The sequence below is a fragment of the Choloepus didactylus genome, chromosome 18 (assembly GCF_015220235.1).
Source record: "Choloepus didactylus isolate mChoDid1 chromosome 18, mChoDid1.pri, whole genome shotgun sequence".
Classification (NCBI taxonomy): Eukaryota; Metazoa; Chordata; class Mammalia; order Pilosa; family Megalonychidae; genus Choloepus; species Choloepus didactylus.
The window spans coordinates 10,302,633-10,320,341 of NC_051324.1; the positions used below are offsets into that span (position 1 = coordinate 10,302,633).

At 58.7% G+C, this 17,709-nt stretch overlaps 1 protein-coding gene across 1 annotated transcript; it reads left to right on the top strand.

Moving 5' to 3' along the window:
* Positions 1 to 6,294: 6,294 nt before the first annotated feature.
* Positions 6,295 to 17,079, top strand: LOC119513957 (arachidonate 12-lipoxygenase, 12R-type). The gene is made up of 15 exons (XM_037809438.1): positions 6,295 to 6,441; positions 7,483 to 7,687; positions 9,930 to 10,011; positions 10,105 to 10,191; positions 10,312 to 10,434; positions 11,356 to 11,459; positions 11,809 to 11,981; positions 12,193 to 12,336; positions 12,882 to 13,085; positions 13,330 to 13,416; positions 13,689 to 13,858; positions 14,232 to 14,353; positions 16,078 to 16,178; positions 16,497 to 16,667; positions 16,900 to 17,079. The coding sequence occupies exons 1-15, from the start codon at positions 6,295 to 6,297 to the stop codon at positions 17,077 to 17,079; spliced, it is 2,100 nt and encodes a 699-aa protein (XP_037665366.1).
* Positions 17,080 to 17,709: the final 630 nt, after the last annotated feature.

Below are 17,709 nucleotides of genomic sequence, written 5' to 3' on the forward strand. Positions count from 1 at the left end.
GACCCCTAGCTGCATTTCTCCTAGGTCAGGCTCCCTGGCCTGGGTGGGTTGGAGGCATCTCTCCAAAGTTCTTGTCCTATCTTCACTTTCATCCCAATTTTTTTTTTTTTGTCCTTGAGCCCAGTGAGTTCAATAAAAACCATCATGTTTGGCTCCCATTTCATTTTCATATTTTGATATATGTGAGTGTGTGCATGTGGGTGGTGGTGGGGGGTGTCAGGGGATTGGGGAAGAAGAGAGCAGCAGTGACTCAACAGATAACCTGTTCTGGAGACAGGAAGCTCCTCAACCCAACCCAACACCCAGGTAAGCCCTATATTCTTGAGGACTGTGTCATCAGGAGGTGAAGGGATTTCCAGACTCTGGGACTGATAGGAAAAAAAGGTAGCTGCTTTGCTAAGTCTCAGAATCCAGCTCTGGGGGTGGTGGTTGTTAATATTGCATATTGAGGTCTGGTTCTCCTCTTCTGGACATAGGGAAGACTCAGCCTCTGGCTCTCTAGATAGGTGGGGTCATGTGACTAGTTTCGGCCAATAAGTTATGAGAAGAAGTGATGTGCGTCATCTCTGGGCTGGAGCATTTAATTGCTGGTGTGACACCCTCCAGAAGTCTCTTTTCTCTGCTTCTGCTATTGTGGAAGCATGTACTGACATGACACTTCCCTCAGCTTGTGTCTCCGAGTGACTGTGAATAGAGCTGTATGTTGACCTGAGCTGGACATGGAATTGAGCAGGAAATAAACTTTGTTGGGTTGAGCTATTGACACCACTGACATTTTGGGATTGTTTGTTACTGCAGCATAACCTGGCCTATCCTGACTGATACAGAGTCTGATTATCTCCTGTCCAGCTTCCTCACAGTCCTTAAAGTCAGGTCATCCATATCTTCTTTCTCTGCAGTCACCCAATGCCTTCCTGGTTTCCTGCTTCTCTAGACCTCCTCCACCCCACCAAGTCAAATTCTGTGGCTGACCACACCCTGGTCCTATTTTCTCTCTGGCCAGAATCACAGTGTCTTTAGACAGTGACAGGGTAACTCTTCTTCCCTTCCTGTGTGTCTGGTGGCAGGGGAACCAGATGATTTAAGTGCTGGAATAACCAGGAACCCACCCAGAGCCTCACATGGGGCAAGGGCCTTTGCTAGCCCCACCCTATGCCATTGTCATCGTTCATCTCTTTAAGCAGTGGGAATTCACCAGCTGACTTGGCCTTGGCTTCCAGGATCAAAGGGAAAAAAATGTGCTTACTCTATAAGCACAGCTTCATGAAAAGCGCCAGATCCAACTACATCTTCCCAGCCCCTGCTATGTAGAAATCTGGAGCAACCAATGCCCCACAAACCCAGGTTAAAAAACACTGCCCATCCTTTTCCCCTATTCCCTTCTAGACCCCCAATCTTCTTGCTCAACCAAACCCTTTTCCCTTTGCTGTAGTCTGAATACGGAGGGGGACTGGGTGGGGTGGGGGGCTGTCTGGCTATAGCAGAGATTGGATTTTCACTCCCTGCACCTGTGGTCCTGGGATAGAGGTCCTCATGCCATTGGGAAATCGTGTTTGGGGGAATCTCACCCACAGACTCCGCCCTAAGAGTTTAGCCAAAATCATTGGATTTTGTTCACCTTATAACAAAATCAAAGGACTAGGACATGCTCAGAGGTGCCCCCTTGTGGCCAGCGGACCACGGATGTGCCGTCCTCTTAGACCCTGGTCTTGATTCCAACCCAGCAGAGAGCAGAGCCAGAATGTGCTAGAACTCAAGGTGCACCGCGGTTAGCGCTAGAAGTCATGCCCATCCTAAAAATGCCCCCGAGCCGGAAAGGGAGGGATGAGGGCGGGTCTCTGGAATCTGAGTTCCCAGAAAGTCAGCTTGGAGGGAGATGTACTGGGGAGACGCACCCGACCTCACGTAGCAATTGCGCCCTGGCTCTGGGCGTCTCCAGGGATGGGGAAGCCAAGCCCTGTTGGATAGGGCGCTCCCCCCACCTTCCCCTCTGCATCCCTCTAGGCTCTCTGGTCAGTCTGGAAGGTTGGCTGGTAAAGTGGGGAGCCCCGGCTCAGCCATCAGGTTCTGCAAGACCTTGAGCAAGTCCCTCGGCTTCTGCAGCCCAGAACTGTCAGAGGAGCGGCTGGGACTGGAAGACTTGGAAAGTCCCTTCCGCATTGAGGTTCTAGCATCTACTTGCCTCTCTGCTCCTGTCTCCCTGGCCACGGTTCTAGACGCAGGGAGCCAGACAATAAATACAAGCAAACAAATCCTTTCGATGATGGCAGTATGCCGTGTGCTGGCATGGCCAGAGGTGGAGGTGGTGGGCAGCCTCAGATCCTGGGCCCAGGGGAGGCCTCTCTGAGGAGATGAGACCCGGATGCCGAGAACGAAAAGCACTTGAAAGAGCTTGGGGGGCACAGCAAGTGCAAAGGCCCTGGGGGCGTGTGTTTGAGGGGCAGGGAGAAGGACAGAGGATTTGGAACGAGGTGGCCCAGGGATGGACAGAAGCTGGGTCATGCACAGCCTTGTAGAGTCCTTGGATTTTATTCTTTCTAAGTACCGGAGGGTTTTAAGCAGCAGAGTGACCCGGTTTGACTGTTTCTCTGCATCCTGGGGTGGGGGATGGCCCCAGGGGTTGCACGCTCCTGTGCAGCTCCCTGTGTGGGCAGCGGCCGTGGCCAACCCAGCCAGACTCGCGTCCTTCCCAGGGACCACTCCTGCTCGCCGGGACCCGCCCTGGCCCAGGAGAACCAGTTCTTCAGCCCGGCTGGGCACCTCTCAGGAGGGCTGCGTCCCCATTGGGGTTGTAACTGGGGACTGCCCAACCTCATCCTGGTGCCTCATCCTGTCCCTGCTCCCAGCCCCAGCCCTGATCACGTTCTCACCACCCCCATCTCTATCTCTAGTTCCCCAGGAGCCCTCTCCAGACTTGATCCTCATCAATCTCAGAGCCACTCCTCCTGATTTGGGGGGAGAGAGGGATGGGTTGGGGGGCACCTATTGGGAGTGGGTTATGACTTGGGGAGGCAGCTTTGGGGGGATGCAGGGAGACCCCTGTAGCTGGTGCTGACACCAGCTTCCATGCCTGCTTCCCCCAGGCTCCCTCCCAAGTCATCCTCCAGGCTGTCCATGCACCCCTACCCCCACCCCCCAGACATCACTCCCCAGTGCGATCTTGCCCCTGGATAGACAGGTTCATGTTGGGCCTTTCTCCCCAACTGCCCCAGGACCCTGCATCCCCCAGGGGCCTGGCTGCACAGTTTCCCAAGCTCCAGTCCAGCCCCCAGCCTCATCTTGCCCACTCCTGCACCCTGCTCCTCACCAAGCCTCAGCAGCCCCCTGGAGGCACCATGAGGGAAGGGGAGATGCTGCAGGGCAGAGTGTACATGGAATTTGCATCCCCTAGGAGTCAGGAGGTGGCGGAGCAGAGCCCAGGCAAGCAGACTGACCGCCCGACAGTCCCCCCATGGCTGGGACAGCCCTGTGCCCAGGTGGGTGAGAGAGTCCTGCCAGTCACCCAGAGGGCCGGCAAGACCTGCCTCCTGGGCCTTCTCTCCACTCCCACCTCCATCCCCTTAACCCAGTCCTCTCCCTCACATCCTTCCCAGAGCCTAACGGCATCCTTTCCCCAATCCAGCTCTCCAATCTGAATCTTTGCCCTAATCCTCACCCCATGATTTACTCAATCCCCAACCCCGACCTGATCCTCATCACTAACCCATCCAGTCATCGAGAGTCTCCGACGTGCCGGGAGATGTACCAGGCAGTGAGGAGAAAACCAAATTACAGACGGTCTAATCCAGTGAGGGAGACAGATAAGCAGACAGTGTGGGACAGCCATTAGTAGTAACTTTGGCCTTCCTTGAGAAAGCTGTTACTGAGCTAAGATCTGCAGGTCAAGGAGGCCGAAACCAGGCCCAGGAGGCAGGCTGGGAACAGCCTGTGCGAGGCCCGAGGCCAGAAGGAGCTGCCTGGCCTCCTTGAGGTCTTTACTCGAAAGTCCCCTTCTCAAGGGGCAGTTCCCTGGCCGCTTGACATCTGAAGTTTACTCCCCTCTATTTCATATTCTCCTTCCCTGCTTTATTTTTACTCTTCAGAGCTTATCGTCATTTAACATACCCTTTAGTTTACTTGGTTATTAGGTAATGTTGCCTGGTTCCCACACTAGAATGTAAGCCTCCCGAGGGCAGGGATTTGCTTTGGCTACGTTGTATTCTCAGGACCTGCACAGGGCTGGGCTCCAGCAGGGTTTCAGTCAGTGTCTGCTGAGGAATGAATGAAGGACATGTGTTCTGAGACAGAAGAGGGCAGGGGAACGGGTAGGGTGAGGCCGACGAGGCAGGCCATGAGGCCATATGTAAAGTGGTGATGTCTTCACTCCAAAGGCAATGAACAGCCACTACCTGGCTTTCTCCAGGGTCAGGGTGGGGGGTGATGTGAGGAGATTTGGGTCTTGAGAAGATCATTTCAATCCCTGACTCCATCTGCCTCCTTGTCTTTCAGCTAAACCTGAGTCACAATCTCATTCCTGTTTCCTCACCCAACCCTGAACCTACCAGAACCTTCCCAGCCCCACTTCGGTCCTGACTTGGCCCAGGTCACCGTGCCCTTCCCTTCGTGGTGTCAGAAGGGTGCCACCATGGAGGAAACCTGGGTTGGTGCTCCCTGGTTGGCAGGAGCTACCCCGGGGGAGTCGGAAGGAAAGAGGGCAGGTCCGGAAAAGGGGGCAGGAGCTTGACTGTCTCCTCGCTCTCCCCGGGCCCCAGCACCATCTGCTGAGAGTTGAACTCCGACCTTCTCTCACTGCAGCAAATAACCTCAGTCCACCCCCCACACACACACAGTCCTAGCCTGGGACCCCCACGTCTGTCATCGCGCTGGCGATTCTGTCGGAAACTTGTCTGCACTTCCCGCCCTGGGTTTATTTCATTAGGAATATTTCATATCGAAAGTATGGCATCCGTTTGTTTACTGTTTCTTGTCCTTCTCTCCCAGATATTTTAGTAAGTGCCGCATGTGTTTTATTCTTTCTTTATATCTACAATGCCTAGAACAGGCCCTGGAACACTGTGTGTGCTCAATCAACATCTGCTGAATGAATGAGTGAGTGAACAAATGAGTGAATGAGTGAGTGAATGGGTGAATGAATGATCCAGTGCCCAACAAACCCAATTCCACTGGAGCCCAACCCTGATCCCAACCTCAGCTCAAATCCTCTTCCCAGCTTCATTCTTTTTGTTTCTTTTCTTTCCCCTCAGTGGTGGCATGGACTTTACAAAATTGAGGGATAGTGTAGATTCATTAAGATGCATCCGGTGTCCTCTATATCCTCAGATCAAGATACAGAACATTTCCAGCTCCCTGCACATCTTCCTCGTGCCCATGCCTGGTCTGTACCCCCATCCCAGAGCTCCCCACCATTCTGACTTTCAGAAGCATTGCTTAGCTTTGCCTGTTCTTGAACTTGGTCAATGGAATCAGGACGTCTGCCTTCTTTCACTCAACATAGTCTTTGTGAGATTCATCTGTGTTGTAGCTCATTCTTTTTTATTGTTGTGTGGATTTCTAGTGTGTGAACAGATCACAAATTCTTTACCCACTAACTAGCCTATTTTTATGCCCCACGTTTCACTCCGACTGTCTTCTAACCTGTGTCCCACCCAATCCCTCCTTCGCCAGAGCAGCAGATGTCCCTTCTCCCATCCCTGATCTCTCCCTCTAGCACCTCCCACAGCAACTGCCTGTGCCCAGGTGGTCCCTGGGTCCTCAACACCCACCCACCTCCCGTCAGGTCATGTGCTCCAGGCCCTGGGTCAGGAGGATGGGGCAGGAGGACGGCCAGCCTCCTCCACAGCCTCCCCATTTCCAGGCAGCAGCCCGCGGGGCAGCAAGTTTGTGCCGCCCACCACCCCCAGCCCTCACCCCCTGCCCAAGGCCCTGCTCACTGGGGGCACCCAGATCTGCAGCCCATGGGGGCGGGCGGGAGGCAGGAGCTTATTAGGCTGATAGGAGTCAGGGGGCCCCGCCCAGCCCCCTCCCCCACCTTCCCTGGGGCCCCGGCTCAGGCCGGACTGGCTCCCCCACCCTGCAGGCGCCTTCATCCCTGACATCCTCTGTCCGCCCTCTCAGAGGCCGGCCAGCGCCCTGCCTGCCGTCGCCTCCCTGCCAGCGCCGAGCGCCCGGAGCTGCGCCGCCTGCTCCCCGGCCAGGAGCCCGCCCCGCCCCGCCGACCAGGGCAGCACCCGCCTGTGGTCCCCCCCACTTCGTGTCCGGGATCGAGGGGCCCCCCGCGCCTCCTGAGGAGCAGCCATGGCCACCTACAAAGTCAACGTGGCCACGGGCAGCGACCCCTTGTCGGGAACGCTGGACCCCATCTCGCTCACCATCGTGGGCACCCAAGGAGAGAGCCACAAGCAGCGGCTGAACCACTTTGGGAGAGACTTTGCAACCGGCGCGGTGAGTGTGTGTGTGTGTGTGTGTGTGTGTGTGTGTGTGTGTGTGTGCAGCCAGAGGTGCAGGGGTGCAGGGTGGGGGGCAGAGGGGCCCGAGCATGGCAGGGAGGGGCTGGAGAGCAGTGGGGTTCCAAGGGTGGCCCTGGGAGCTGCTCACCCCAGATCTGGCCCTCCAAGCCGCCCCAACGGCCCTGGTCTCTGGAGCACCCTTCTACTTCATTCCCGGCCCCCCAGCTCTCACCCCTGTCTGCTCATTCCTCATTTCTCTCCCTGCCCTTTTCTCACCTCTTCTCTCTCACTCACCCTCCTGGTCCCCTTCCTCTCTCCATCATTCACCCCACGTGTGTCCTGCATCTCTGAACCCTCTCCCACTCCCTTTATCTCCCCCTCTTCCTCATCCCCTTCCCACTTCCCTCCCCCCTTTCCCATTTCCTCTCTCCCCTTCTCCCTCATCCCCCTCTCTCCCATTCTACTCACTCTTGCTAAGTTACCTTGCATCACAACTCGCTTAAATTTGCACTGGAGTCGCTGGAATTTTATCTGGCACCCGTCCAGCCCGTCCAGGGGGACCTGTGTGCTCCGTGGTGGGCGGTACCCCTGCTGGGCCCCCAGCCCTCACTTGGAGTCAGGCCCAGCCACTCGCTGCTCTGTGATCTTAATAGGTCACTCCAACTACCTGAGGCCACTTCGGAACCTCTGTGTCTTCATTAATAAACAGGAGAAGGGGCTCAGCAGACTTGGGAGGCCCCCGGCCCCACTTAGACCCCTGTATCCCCATCTCCCGGGGGCCTGCCGGGTTCCTGCAGCCTGCAGATGGCAGGGGAAGGGGACAGAGAGAGGAAGGGACCTCGGGAGCTGGGAGCGCAGTGGAGAGAGGGTTTGGGGACAGCTGGGCTGGAGGAGCAGGAGGGGACCCAGTGATCACATCCATGTCCCAACTGCTCACCACCCCAGCCCAGGGAGGTGAGCATCGCCCAGTGTGAGCAGGGCCCGGGTAGGCGGCTGGGGCTGCGTCCTGCCTGCTCACGGCCCTGTGCCCTGCCAGGTGGACCAGTACACCGTCCGGTGCCAGCAGGACCTGGGGGAGCTCATTCTCATCCGCCTGCACAAGGAGCGCCACTCCTTCCTCCCCAAGAATTCCTGGTACTGCAACTACGTGCAGATCTGCGCCCCCGACGGCCGCATCTACCACTTCCCCGCCTACCAATGGATGGATGGCTATGAGACCCTGGCGCTCCGGGAGGCCACAGGCAAGCCCCTGCCACCCCCTCCCATGCCGGCAGGGCCACCCCAGGCTCCGAGTGGATCCCCAGGCAGAGGAGAGTGGGAGGGGTGGGATGGGGGCGCCTCCATAAACCCCACGGGGGTCTCCTGGGAACACCTGCCACTCGCGTCAGCCCTCAGGCGTTACTGGGGCTGGGTGCTGGGCGAGCTGGAGGGGCGGCCCTCGGGATCCCAGAGTCTGGCTGGAGACAGCATTCCCAGAGCACGCTCTGCTACCTCCACAGCCCTCCCCTCGCCTCCAGCAGGGTGCCTGGCTATCCCCTGATGCATAGGTCCCTGGATCCTGACAGGATGCCCCTTAATTCCAAATTGCATGCCCTGCTGGTCCGTTCCTACTAGGATGCCCTGTAATTACAACTGATGGAATATTCCCACAGTTCTCCATGGGACTCCAATAGGTGGCCTCACACACTGTCAAGCTGCCCTAGCATTTTTTTAGACTGATGGGATGTTTTATTAATGCAATAAGACACCATATTTCTCTAACAGGATGCATTGTTCCTCCAAAAGGACCCCCTTAATCCAGTAACAATCCACCCCACTCCAATGGGACGCTCTGTTATTTGTAAAGACCATCAGGTTTTCATGGTGGTGGCCTGGTGGGGGCTGCCCAGGGGCTTGGTGGCTCCCGTGAGAGGGGGAGAGAAACTGAGTGCCTGAGCTCTTTGCATTCACCCCAACTCAGAGCCTGTGGCTGGCGGGCTTGGGTAGGCACCCCAATATGCGGTTGCTACACTGGAGTAGGAGGTGTGTCCTCTGCCAGCCCCTGGCCCCACCACACGAGTTTTTGCTGGCCCCAGAGCCCCATCTTCCCGGTGCTGACCACCTCTCTTCCATTTCTCATTGCCTTGTGGCTAGAACCTTCCCCTAGCAAGTGGGGAGCAGGGCCTGAGCTGGGGAGCAGAGAGGCAGACGTGGGGGAGGGTGGAGATGCCAAGGCAAGTGTCTCACTGGGGCAGCGAGCATCTTCCCACAGTGACGTGTCTGCGTGTCAGGGGAGCAGGGGACAGACAGGGTGGCACTGGGTGGCCAGGCAGGAATGGGGCTGGGTGGGGCAGCCACCATGCAACACCAGGGCAGTGAGACCTGAGTCACCTGCTGGGCCCTCGAAGAAGTGAGGCTCCCTCCCTAGGGATGAAGCCAAGCTGGGTCACTGCTGCACAGCTCCAGGGGGCACCATTCATCCGGAACACAACGGTCAGCTGAGGCCAATGGAGGAGGGAGAGGGCGATGAACAGGGGGCTTGGGGAAAAGGATGCGGGCCGTGGGGGTAGGTCCCAGCTATTGTGGGGACAAATGGCCAGGACACTGGAGAAAGACAGGCCTGGATTTGGAGCTCAGCTCCACCGGGTTCCAGCTGTGGCTCCTGGCACAATTCTGAATTCTTCCAAGCCTTGGGGCCCCCATCTGTAAAATGGGGCTCATTGCAGAACCTGCTTCCCGGAGTTTATGTGAGGCTCCTACGAGATTATGTCTAACAGGAGTTCACGGGCAGCTCTTGGAAGTCCGTGGTTGTTACTGGGTGCTGGGTAAGGGCCGGCAGCCCAGGGCCTGGGTTCAAATCCAGGCTTGGATCGTTCGTGTGTAACGCTGACTGTGCAGGACTACATGGTCCTTCAGCCGAAACTGTTGGGGCCCAAGGGGTTTTGAAATTCGGATATTATTTAGATTTAGATATTATTCTACTGAGGACACGCTCAATCAATTATACTCATATTCCTGCAGCAAAAACTATGACTAGTTACACCAAGTGAGTTAAATAAAGACTACCTATAGCTTCGGGTCAACTGAAATTCAAGCAATGAATTTCTTTCTAATTTATGGGAAAAAAAAAAAAAAAAAAGCTTGATTTCCAGAGCTGTTTGGATTTTGGAATTGTGGAGAAGGGGTTGGGGGCTGGTGATGGTTCACCTGTCTCAAAAGGTTGTTCTAGAGAGGGTTAAATTATTAAAAGAAGTAGTTTAGAAAGTGCCCGGTACCAGCTAAGGGCTTAAATAACTGTTAGTTATCACTATTTTGAGGACTTCCTGCGCCAGCAGAGCCAGGCTTGAAGGGTGGAGTGAGGGGGAGGAGGGTCTGTCCGTGGTCCGTCTGTCTGGGTTTTTGGAGAGGCCTTCCGGGTCCTGCCCCACCAGAGCTGCCCTGACGTGTGCAGGGGTGGGCAGGGCCGGCGTCAGACCTTGGGCCCCGTCTCTGGTCTCCCCATAGGGAAGATAGCAGCGCAGGACACGCTCCCCATCCTTCTGGCGCACCGGCAGGAGGAGATCAGAGCCAAGCAGGACTTCTACCAGTGAGGGGGCGGCATGGGGGCGGCATGGGGTCTGGGGGTCGGGGTGGTGCAGCCGGGCGCGGGGCTCCGGGTCCGTCTTTTGCTCCTTTGCAGCTGGAGGGTCTTCGTTCCGGGGCTGCCCAACTACATTCACATCCCCAGTTACCACCCTCCCGTCCGGAGGAACCGCAACCGGCCCGAGTAAGGACTCATGTCGCCCCCCTGGGGTCCCTCCCATGGCGGTCACCTGGGGTCCTGTCCCCCATCCCTCCTCCTCCTCCCCCAGGTACCCGGCCCCAGTCCTCTACTCCCCTCCCCCAGGTTTAACGGCTACATCCCTGGATTCCCAATTCTCATCAACATTAAGGCCACCAAATTCCTGAACTCAAATCTCCGCTACTCCTTCGTGAAGACGGCCTCCTTCTTCTACCGCCTGGGACCCATGTGAGTGTGGGCAGGGCCCTCTGCTCCGTGGGCACCCTCATGAGCACCCCAGAGGTTGGGATGGCCAGGAAGGCAGAGAGAGGTGGAAGACGGACCTAGAGACCCAGAGGCCTAGAGCCTGGAAGAGCAGAAGATACAGGACACAGAGACCCCGAGACCTGGAGATCCAGAGACCCAGAGACCTAGACAGACCCAGACCCTGAGACCCAAAGATCCAGAGACTCAGAGATCCAGAGACCCAGAGACCTTGAGGTCCAGAGACCCTAACACCCTGAGACCCAAAGATTCAGAGACCCAGAGATCCAGAGACCCAGAGACCCTGAGACCCTGAGACCCAGAGATCCAGAGACCTAGAGACCCTGGGATCCAGAGATCCAGAGACCCAGAAACCCAGAGATCCAGAGACTGGAGACTCAGAGACTCTGACCCTGAGACCCAGAGATCCAGAGACCCAGAGACCCAGAGACACTAAGACCCCGAGACCCAAAGATCCAGAAACACTGAGACCGAGATTCTCAGGGACCTAGCGATCCAGAGACCCAGAGACCCTGAGATCCAGAGACCCAGAGATCCAGAGACCCAGAGACCCAAAGACTCAGAGACCTAGAGATAAAGATACTTGAGACCCAGAGATCCAGAAACCCTGAGACCCAGATTTTCAGAGACCCAAAGACCTTGAGACACAGAGAACTTGAGGTACAGCGATACAGAGACAATCTCCCTGAGATCCAGAGACCCTGAGACAGATACCCAGGGACCTAGAGAGATACCTAAGACCCAGACATCTGGAGATCCAGAGACCCTGAAATATAGAGACACAGAGACCCTGAGACTTTGAGACTCAGAGACCTTAAGACCCAAGTGTCCCAGCGGGCTCGGCAGCTTCTCTGACGGTCTCCCCCCTGGGGACTCATTGCCTAGGGCGCTGAAGTTCAAGCTCCGCGGCCTGGTAGACTGCAAACACTCGTGGAAGAAACTGAAGGACATCAGGAAAATATTCCCTGCCAACAAGACCATCGTCTCCGGTGCGGGGCGGGGCATTCCGAGCTGAACCTGGGGGAGGCGGGTGGTCTCGGGCAGGAGGGACGCGAGGCGGCTGACGGGGGCAGGACGCGCACGTCGGGGAAGTGGGGTTGGGGGGCGCGAACCCGGGGAGGCGTCGGCGAGTTGCGCGGGGGCGCCCCCTGGCGGCCTCTTGGGAAACGTCACCCCGGGCCCCCTCCGGCCGCTCCAGGTAGGCGAGGGGCTTCCTTTACCTCCCGGGGGCCTCTCGGGTGTCCATTGTCTCCCTCGGTCCCGGGCCTCGGCCCCACGTCTCTCTGCCTCTGCGGGGGACCGGGTCGGGTCGTGACGCCCCCGCGCTGTCCCCCCCAGAGTATGTGGCGGACCACTGGGCAGAGGACAGCTTCTTCGGGTACCAGTACCTCAATGGGGTCAACCCGGGTCTGCTCCGCCGCTGCACACAGATCCCAGACAAGTTCCCCGTCACAGACGACATGGTGGCCCCGTTCCTGGGCGAGGGAACCTGCCTGCAGGCGGAGCTGGAGGTGAGGCCCGGCTCCAGCGGAGACCCCTCTGGCCTCCCTGCCTCCCGACCCGGCCCCCATCCCCGGCCTGCAGGGGCCCCATCTCCCCCGCATCCCCACTGCCTCGCCCTCCCCGCCGCTGGGTGGGGGCAGCACACTCTACACCCAGGGCTGGGGTCACAGGTACCTGGGGTTCAAGCCTACCTGCCTGCCCATCATGGCTCCCCTCCAGAAGGGGAACATCTACCTGGCCGACTACCGCATCCTGGAGGGCATCCCCTCCATCGAGCTCAACGGCCGCAAGCAGCACCACTGCGCCCCAATCTGCCTGCTGCACTTCGGACCCGAAGGGAACTTGATGCCGATCGCCATCCAGGTGCCCGGGGTGCTGGGCCTCTGTGCGAGCGTGTTGCCGGTGTGTGAGCTGTGAGTGTGCACGTCCCTGTGTGTGCACCCGTGTGAGTGTGCAGACCTGTGTGAGCGTGTGGACCTGGGTGTGAGTCAGTATGTGTTCTTGCATGTCCCTGTGTGTGCATCTGTGTGAGTGTGTGGTCAACAGGTCAGTGTGTATGTGTGTGTGCACGTGAATCCATCTGTGTACCTGCATGTGCCCCCATTCGTGAGAGTGCCTGTGTGAGTGTGTGCATCTGTGTGTAGAGTGGGCATGCCCGTGTGTATGTGTGCAGAGGGGACCAGATAGGAATGTGCGTGATGGCTCACGCTTGTCTCTGAATTCATTCATCCTTCCACCTGATAAACCAATCCCTGCCAGGTAGCGGTGGGGGAGCAGAGGTCTGGGGTGCGGGCCGGGGAGGGAGCTGCTACTGCTCATGCTTCCGTCTGCCTCCCTCCCACAGTGGGTGCCCCTGGGTGAGAGGGGGCTCGGCCCTCACCGAACCCTCCCTTCTTCCCCACCCCCAGCTCAGCCAGACCCCGGGGCCCGACTGCCCCATCTTCCTGCCCAACGACTGCGAGTGGGACTGGCTGCTGGCCAAGACGTGGGTGCGCTACGCTGAGTTCTACAGCCACGAGGCCATCGCCCACCTGCTGGAGACCCACCTCATCGGCGAGGCCTTCTTCCTGGCCATGCTGAGGCAGCTCCCCATGTGCCACCCCCTCTACAAGGTGGGGGCCTCCATTTAGCATCCTGGCCCTCACCTGGCCCCGGAGAGCCACCTGGCTCATTTGGCAGCCAGTGGGATTCCAGTTATACTTAGGGAGGCAGCTTGGGACCCACAAGAGAGGGCTTGGGGTGGGGGACTTCCAAAAGTGGGGAAGGGTTGGTTGACATTGCAGAAATGGGGGAACTAAGGTTTTTTGGGGGGCAATTTTGCTCCTTTCTCACTGTTGCCCTCGCTTTCTCCCCCAGCTCCTCATCCCCCATACCCGCTTCACCATCCAGATCAACAGCATCGGACGGGCCCTCCTCCTCAATGAGGGGGGGCTCTCGGCCAGGGTGAGGCTTTTGCCCCCACCCCCAGCAAGACCTTTGCTTTCCTTTTGGCCTTGGCAGTTAGGCTACCAGCAGGACTTCCCACCTCCCTTTGACAGTGCTGAGGCATGGCAGGAGGGGACAACAGGTTAAAGAGATGCTGTGCCTAGAAGGGTGTGGAGGCAGGGGCTGGGCGTGCAGAGTGCTGGGCTTAGGGGGGCTCTGCCTGGAGCCGGTGGAGATCTGAGGTGGGTGGGGGACACCCCCCAGCTCCAGCCTCTGCCTCCACCTCACAGGGCATGTCCCTGGGCCTGGAGGGCTTTGCTGAGGTGATGGTGCGGGCTCTGGCCGAGATCAGCTACGACCGACTCTACCTCCCCAACGACTTTGTGGAGCGTGGGGTCCAGGACTTGCCCGGATATTATTACCGTGATGACAGCTTGGCAGTGTGGGATGCACTGGAGAGGTGGGGTCGGGACAGCAGCAGGTGGCCCGTGGGGTGGATGTCCTGGGATGTTGGGAGGGGCGTGGGCGTCTGCTGCCACACTGGGAGGGGCTTGGCCTGCGGGATGGGGTCTGGAGTCTGGGTGTCCATCACACATGTACTTGGGGTCTGAGCTTCCTGTGGACCTCTCCTGACCCTTACTAGGGAGCTCTCTGAGTATCTTCTGACCTTGCCAGGCCCCCCTCTCCAACCTCTGCCCCACAGTCCGTGCCCACCCACAGGCCTGCTTGAGCTGTGGGGTGCCAGCTCTGGGCAGCCAAGGCCAGGGTCTCCTGGAGGAGGTGGGAGAAATCAGATTGAGGAGGGTCCAAACAGAGGCCCTGTCCCCTGGCAGGTATGTGACAGAGATCATCACCTTTTACTACCCGAGTGATGCAGCTGTGGAGGGTGACTCGGAGTTGCAGTGCTGGGTGCAGGAGATCTTCAAGGAGTGCCTGCTGGGGCGGGAGAGCTCAGGTATGGGCCTGGGTACTCAGGTCCCTGTGGAACCTGGGCAATGGGGCATCCCCCAGGTAGGTCCACTAGGGCCCTCCTGGGTCGGGAGAGAGCATGTCTCACTGTAGCCGAAGGAGAGTAAGTCACTGCCCTGGGATTTGGCCAGGCCCGTCCCTGGCCCCTGGACAAGCATCATCTCAGAGGGGCTGGGGAGGAAAGCAGGGCTGGCCATGGGTCCCTGCCTGGTCCCAGGAGCTGTGGCTCATCTCTGCAGAGAGCTGGAGGGGTCCCAGCCCCCCACCCCAGAAAAGGACCTTTGTGGCCCAAGAAGTGGGACATGAGCTCAAAGGAAAGGGCAGTGCGTGCTGGCAGCTGGGGAGTGGATGGGGAGCTTGCAGTCATGTCAATTGGGAGCTGAGGTGACAAGTGTTTATTGAGCACCTATTAAGTGAGAGACACTGTGGAGGCAAAAGGGAATGAGCCAGGTGAAGGTGCCTGCCCTCAAGGAGTTCAAGTCTAGGGGACAATGACTCTCTAGCAGGATGGGTGCTGTTTGGGTGGGTGGGGGGCTATAGGAGCCCAGGAGAGGTCCCTAACCCAGCTGGGGGAGGGGTGGTGGGTGGAAATTGGGGGTGGATAAGCAGCAAGCTGAGATCTAGTGAAGATCTACCACCTTGGCTAACATCCAGCTAAGCCCTGCAGACTGGGAAAGTTAGCTGGGAGATGACAGGGCATGAGATTGGGAGAGTTTTCAGTGGGAAGAGCTTGTAGAAAGGCCTAGAAGCCAGAGAGAGCATAGTGAGTCCAGGGATCTGCCCACAGTTCTCTGCACCTGGAGCTCAGGGTGGGTGGTGGGCAGGTCCTCAGGGGGCTAAGGCTGAAGCAGGCTGGCTGCAGGGCCTGGCTAAGGAGTTTGGTGTTACCCCGAGGGCCACAGGGACCCATCGAGGGGCTTGTGAGGGGGTCAGATTTGCAGGTCAGGAGAGTGCTTGGAAAGCTATCACGGTGTCCAGGAGGGAGGTGGCAGGGGCCTGACTGGAGTGGGGGCTGTGGGGACACGGGGAATTTGAGAGCTGGTTGGGAGACTGAGATGACAGGACTTGGTGATTGATTTGGGCTTGGCAGTGGGAAGTGGGGTGGGGGGAGGGAGGGATCAGGGGTGACTCCCAGGTTGCAGGCTTCTGCAGCTGGACTGGGTGGCATGTGTCATGCCTGGAGCTGGTGGCTCGGCAGGGGGAGCCAGTTTGGGAGGAAGATGATGAGGGCTGGTTTGAATCTGTTGAGCTCTCTGAACCCAGAGTCACTATGGCAACCAGGGCTGGCTGCTCACTTGGGCAACAGGAAAAAGAAACAGTTTGGTCAGGGAAGAAGTGTGAGCCCGAGCGCCAGCTGCAGTTCATCCATTGGGAATGAGCGCAGTCTCACAGGGGGACGGGGTGGGGGAACAGGTGATGGGGGGATTGTGCCCAGCCTGGACTCCCCGAGGCCTGGGACCAAGGAGGCCCCTTAGGGGAGCTGGAGGAGGGATCTGAGGCCACTTCTCAGGCAAGGGGCAGGGGCAGCCTTGAAAGTCATCTGGCCGGGTCCAGCCAATCTCCTGGGCTTGTGGTCTGGACTGTGGGCTAGGGCAGTGGCCGCAGGAGGGCCAAGCAGGCAGGATGAGGGCATGGGGGTGACAGCTTGGAGTCTTGGCAAGATGAGGTGAGCTGGGTAGCACTGACACCACCTGCGCCCGTCCCCCCCAGGCTTTCCCACGTGCCTGCGAACGGTGCCCGAGCTGATTCGGTATGTCACCATCATCATCTTCCTCTGCTCTGCCAAGCATGCAGCTGTCAACACAGGGCAGGTACCCGTGCTCTAACCTCGATTCCAGCCACAACTCTAAACTCAACCTCAGCCATAATTCCTAGTCCAGCCCCAAGTTCAGTCCACCCCTGGGGCCCAGCCTCAGCTCCAATCCCAGCCCAACGCTAACTGCCTGAACTTCAGCCCCAGCCCCAATCTCCACCCTGTCCCCACCCCAGCCCCGACCAGCCCAGACCAGCCTCAGCCCACTGCTGCAGGAGGCCAAGTCCGTGATGGGGCAGAGGGTGGTGGGTCCCTGGTGGACAGGGAGACCCTGGGTGCTCTCTGACCCAGAACCCTCCCTCTACTCACACCCCAGCTGGAGTTCACCTCCTGGATGCCTAATTTTCCATCATCCATGAGGAACCCACCGATGCAGGTGAAGGGGCTGACCACGCTGGAGACCTTCCTGGACACACTGCCAGACGTGAAGACCACGTGCATCACCCTGCTGGTGCTATGGACGCTCTGCAAGGAGCCAGATGACAGGGTGCCCTCAGACCTCTGAGCTTAGTGGGATGGGGGTGGGGTAGGGATCCGGGGTCCCAGGATAGGTGGAGGTGTCCCAAAGGTGGGAAGCAGGGAGAGAGGGGCTGCTGAAGGAAAAGGGCGGTGGGGCCAGGTCCTCCCGCAGGCCAAGAGGGCTGGGGGTCCGGCTATGGAGGGCGTGTGTGGGGGCTGCGGGCCGGCTCGGTCCCAGCTGCCTGGCTCTGTGCCCGCAGCGGCCCCTGGGCCACTTCCCCGACATCCACTTCGTGGAGGACGCGCCTCGAAGGAGCATGGAGACCCTGCGCCAGCGGCTGGCCCAGATCTCGCACAACATCCGCCAGCGCAACAAGTGCCTCCGCATCCCCTACTACTACCTGGACCCGGTGCTGATCGAGAACAGCATTTCCATCTAGAACGGCCCTTCCAGCCTTGCCTTCCCCACCCTGCTTCGCTTATTTTCCAAAAACATACAAACACTTCAAACACATTCCCTCCATCCATCAGTGCGCGCGGTTGCCTGGGGCGGGGTCTGGAAGCCGGGCGGGCCGGGGTCGGGTTGGACTCGGGGCGCCTCGGACTCTGGGGTCCAGGTAGGTGTCGGGCAGCACCGGGCCCCTGCTCCGCTCCCGGATATCCCACGAAATCTGGGCCAGGAGGCTCGTGGAAGGCGGAGCATAGGTGAAGGGCTTGTCTGGGTAGGTGCCCAGGGGCCGCTGGGGGCGGCTGCAGAAAAGACTGCCAGGCCCCAGCTTTCAATCCCAAACAATCCCGGTCCCGGCCACGCCCACTTCCAAGCCCCGCCCACCCGGGAGGCCCAGACCACCCAAGACCGGTTCACCTGGGAACATGGACCACCCGCCCATCTAGGCAAAAGGCCCACCGGGCAGGAAGATGGGGCCCCTCGGGCGGGCGTCTGAATGAGCTGGAGTGGGGGGCAGAGGGCAGGGCTGACACCAGGCAGAAGCTGGGGAAGTACAGCCCCTCACCACGCCCATGAGCCAAACCCCCTGGTCAAAGCCTGGGTCTGCCTCCTACCAGCTGTG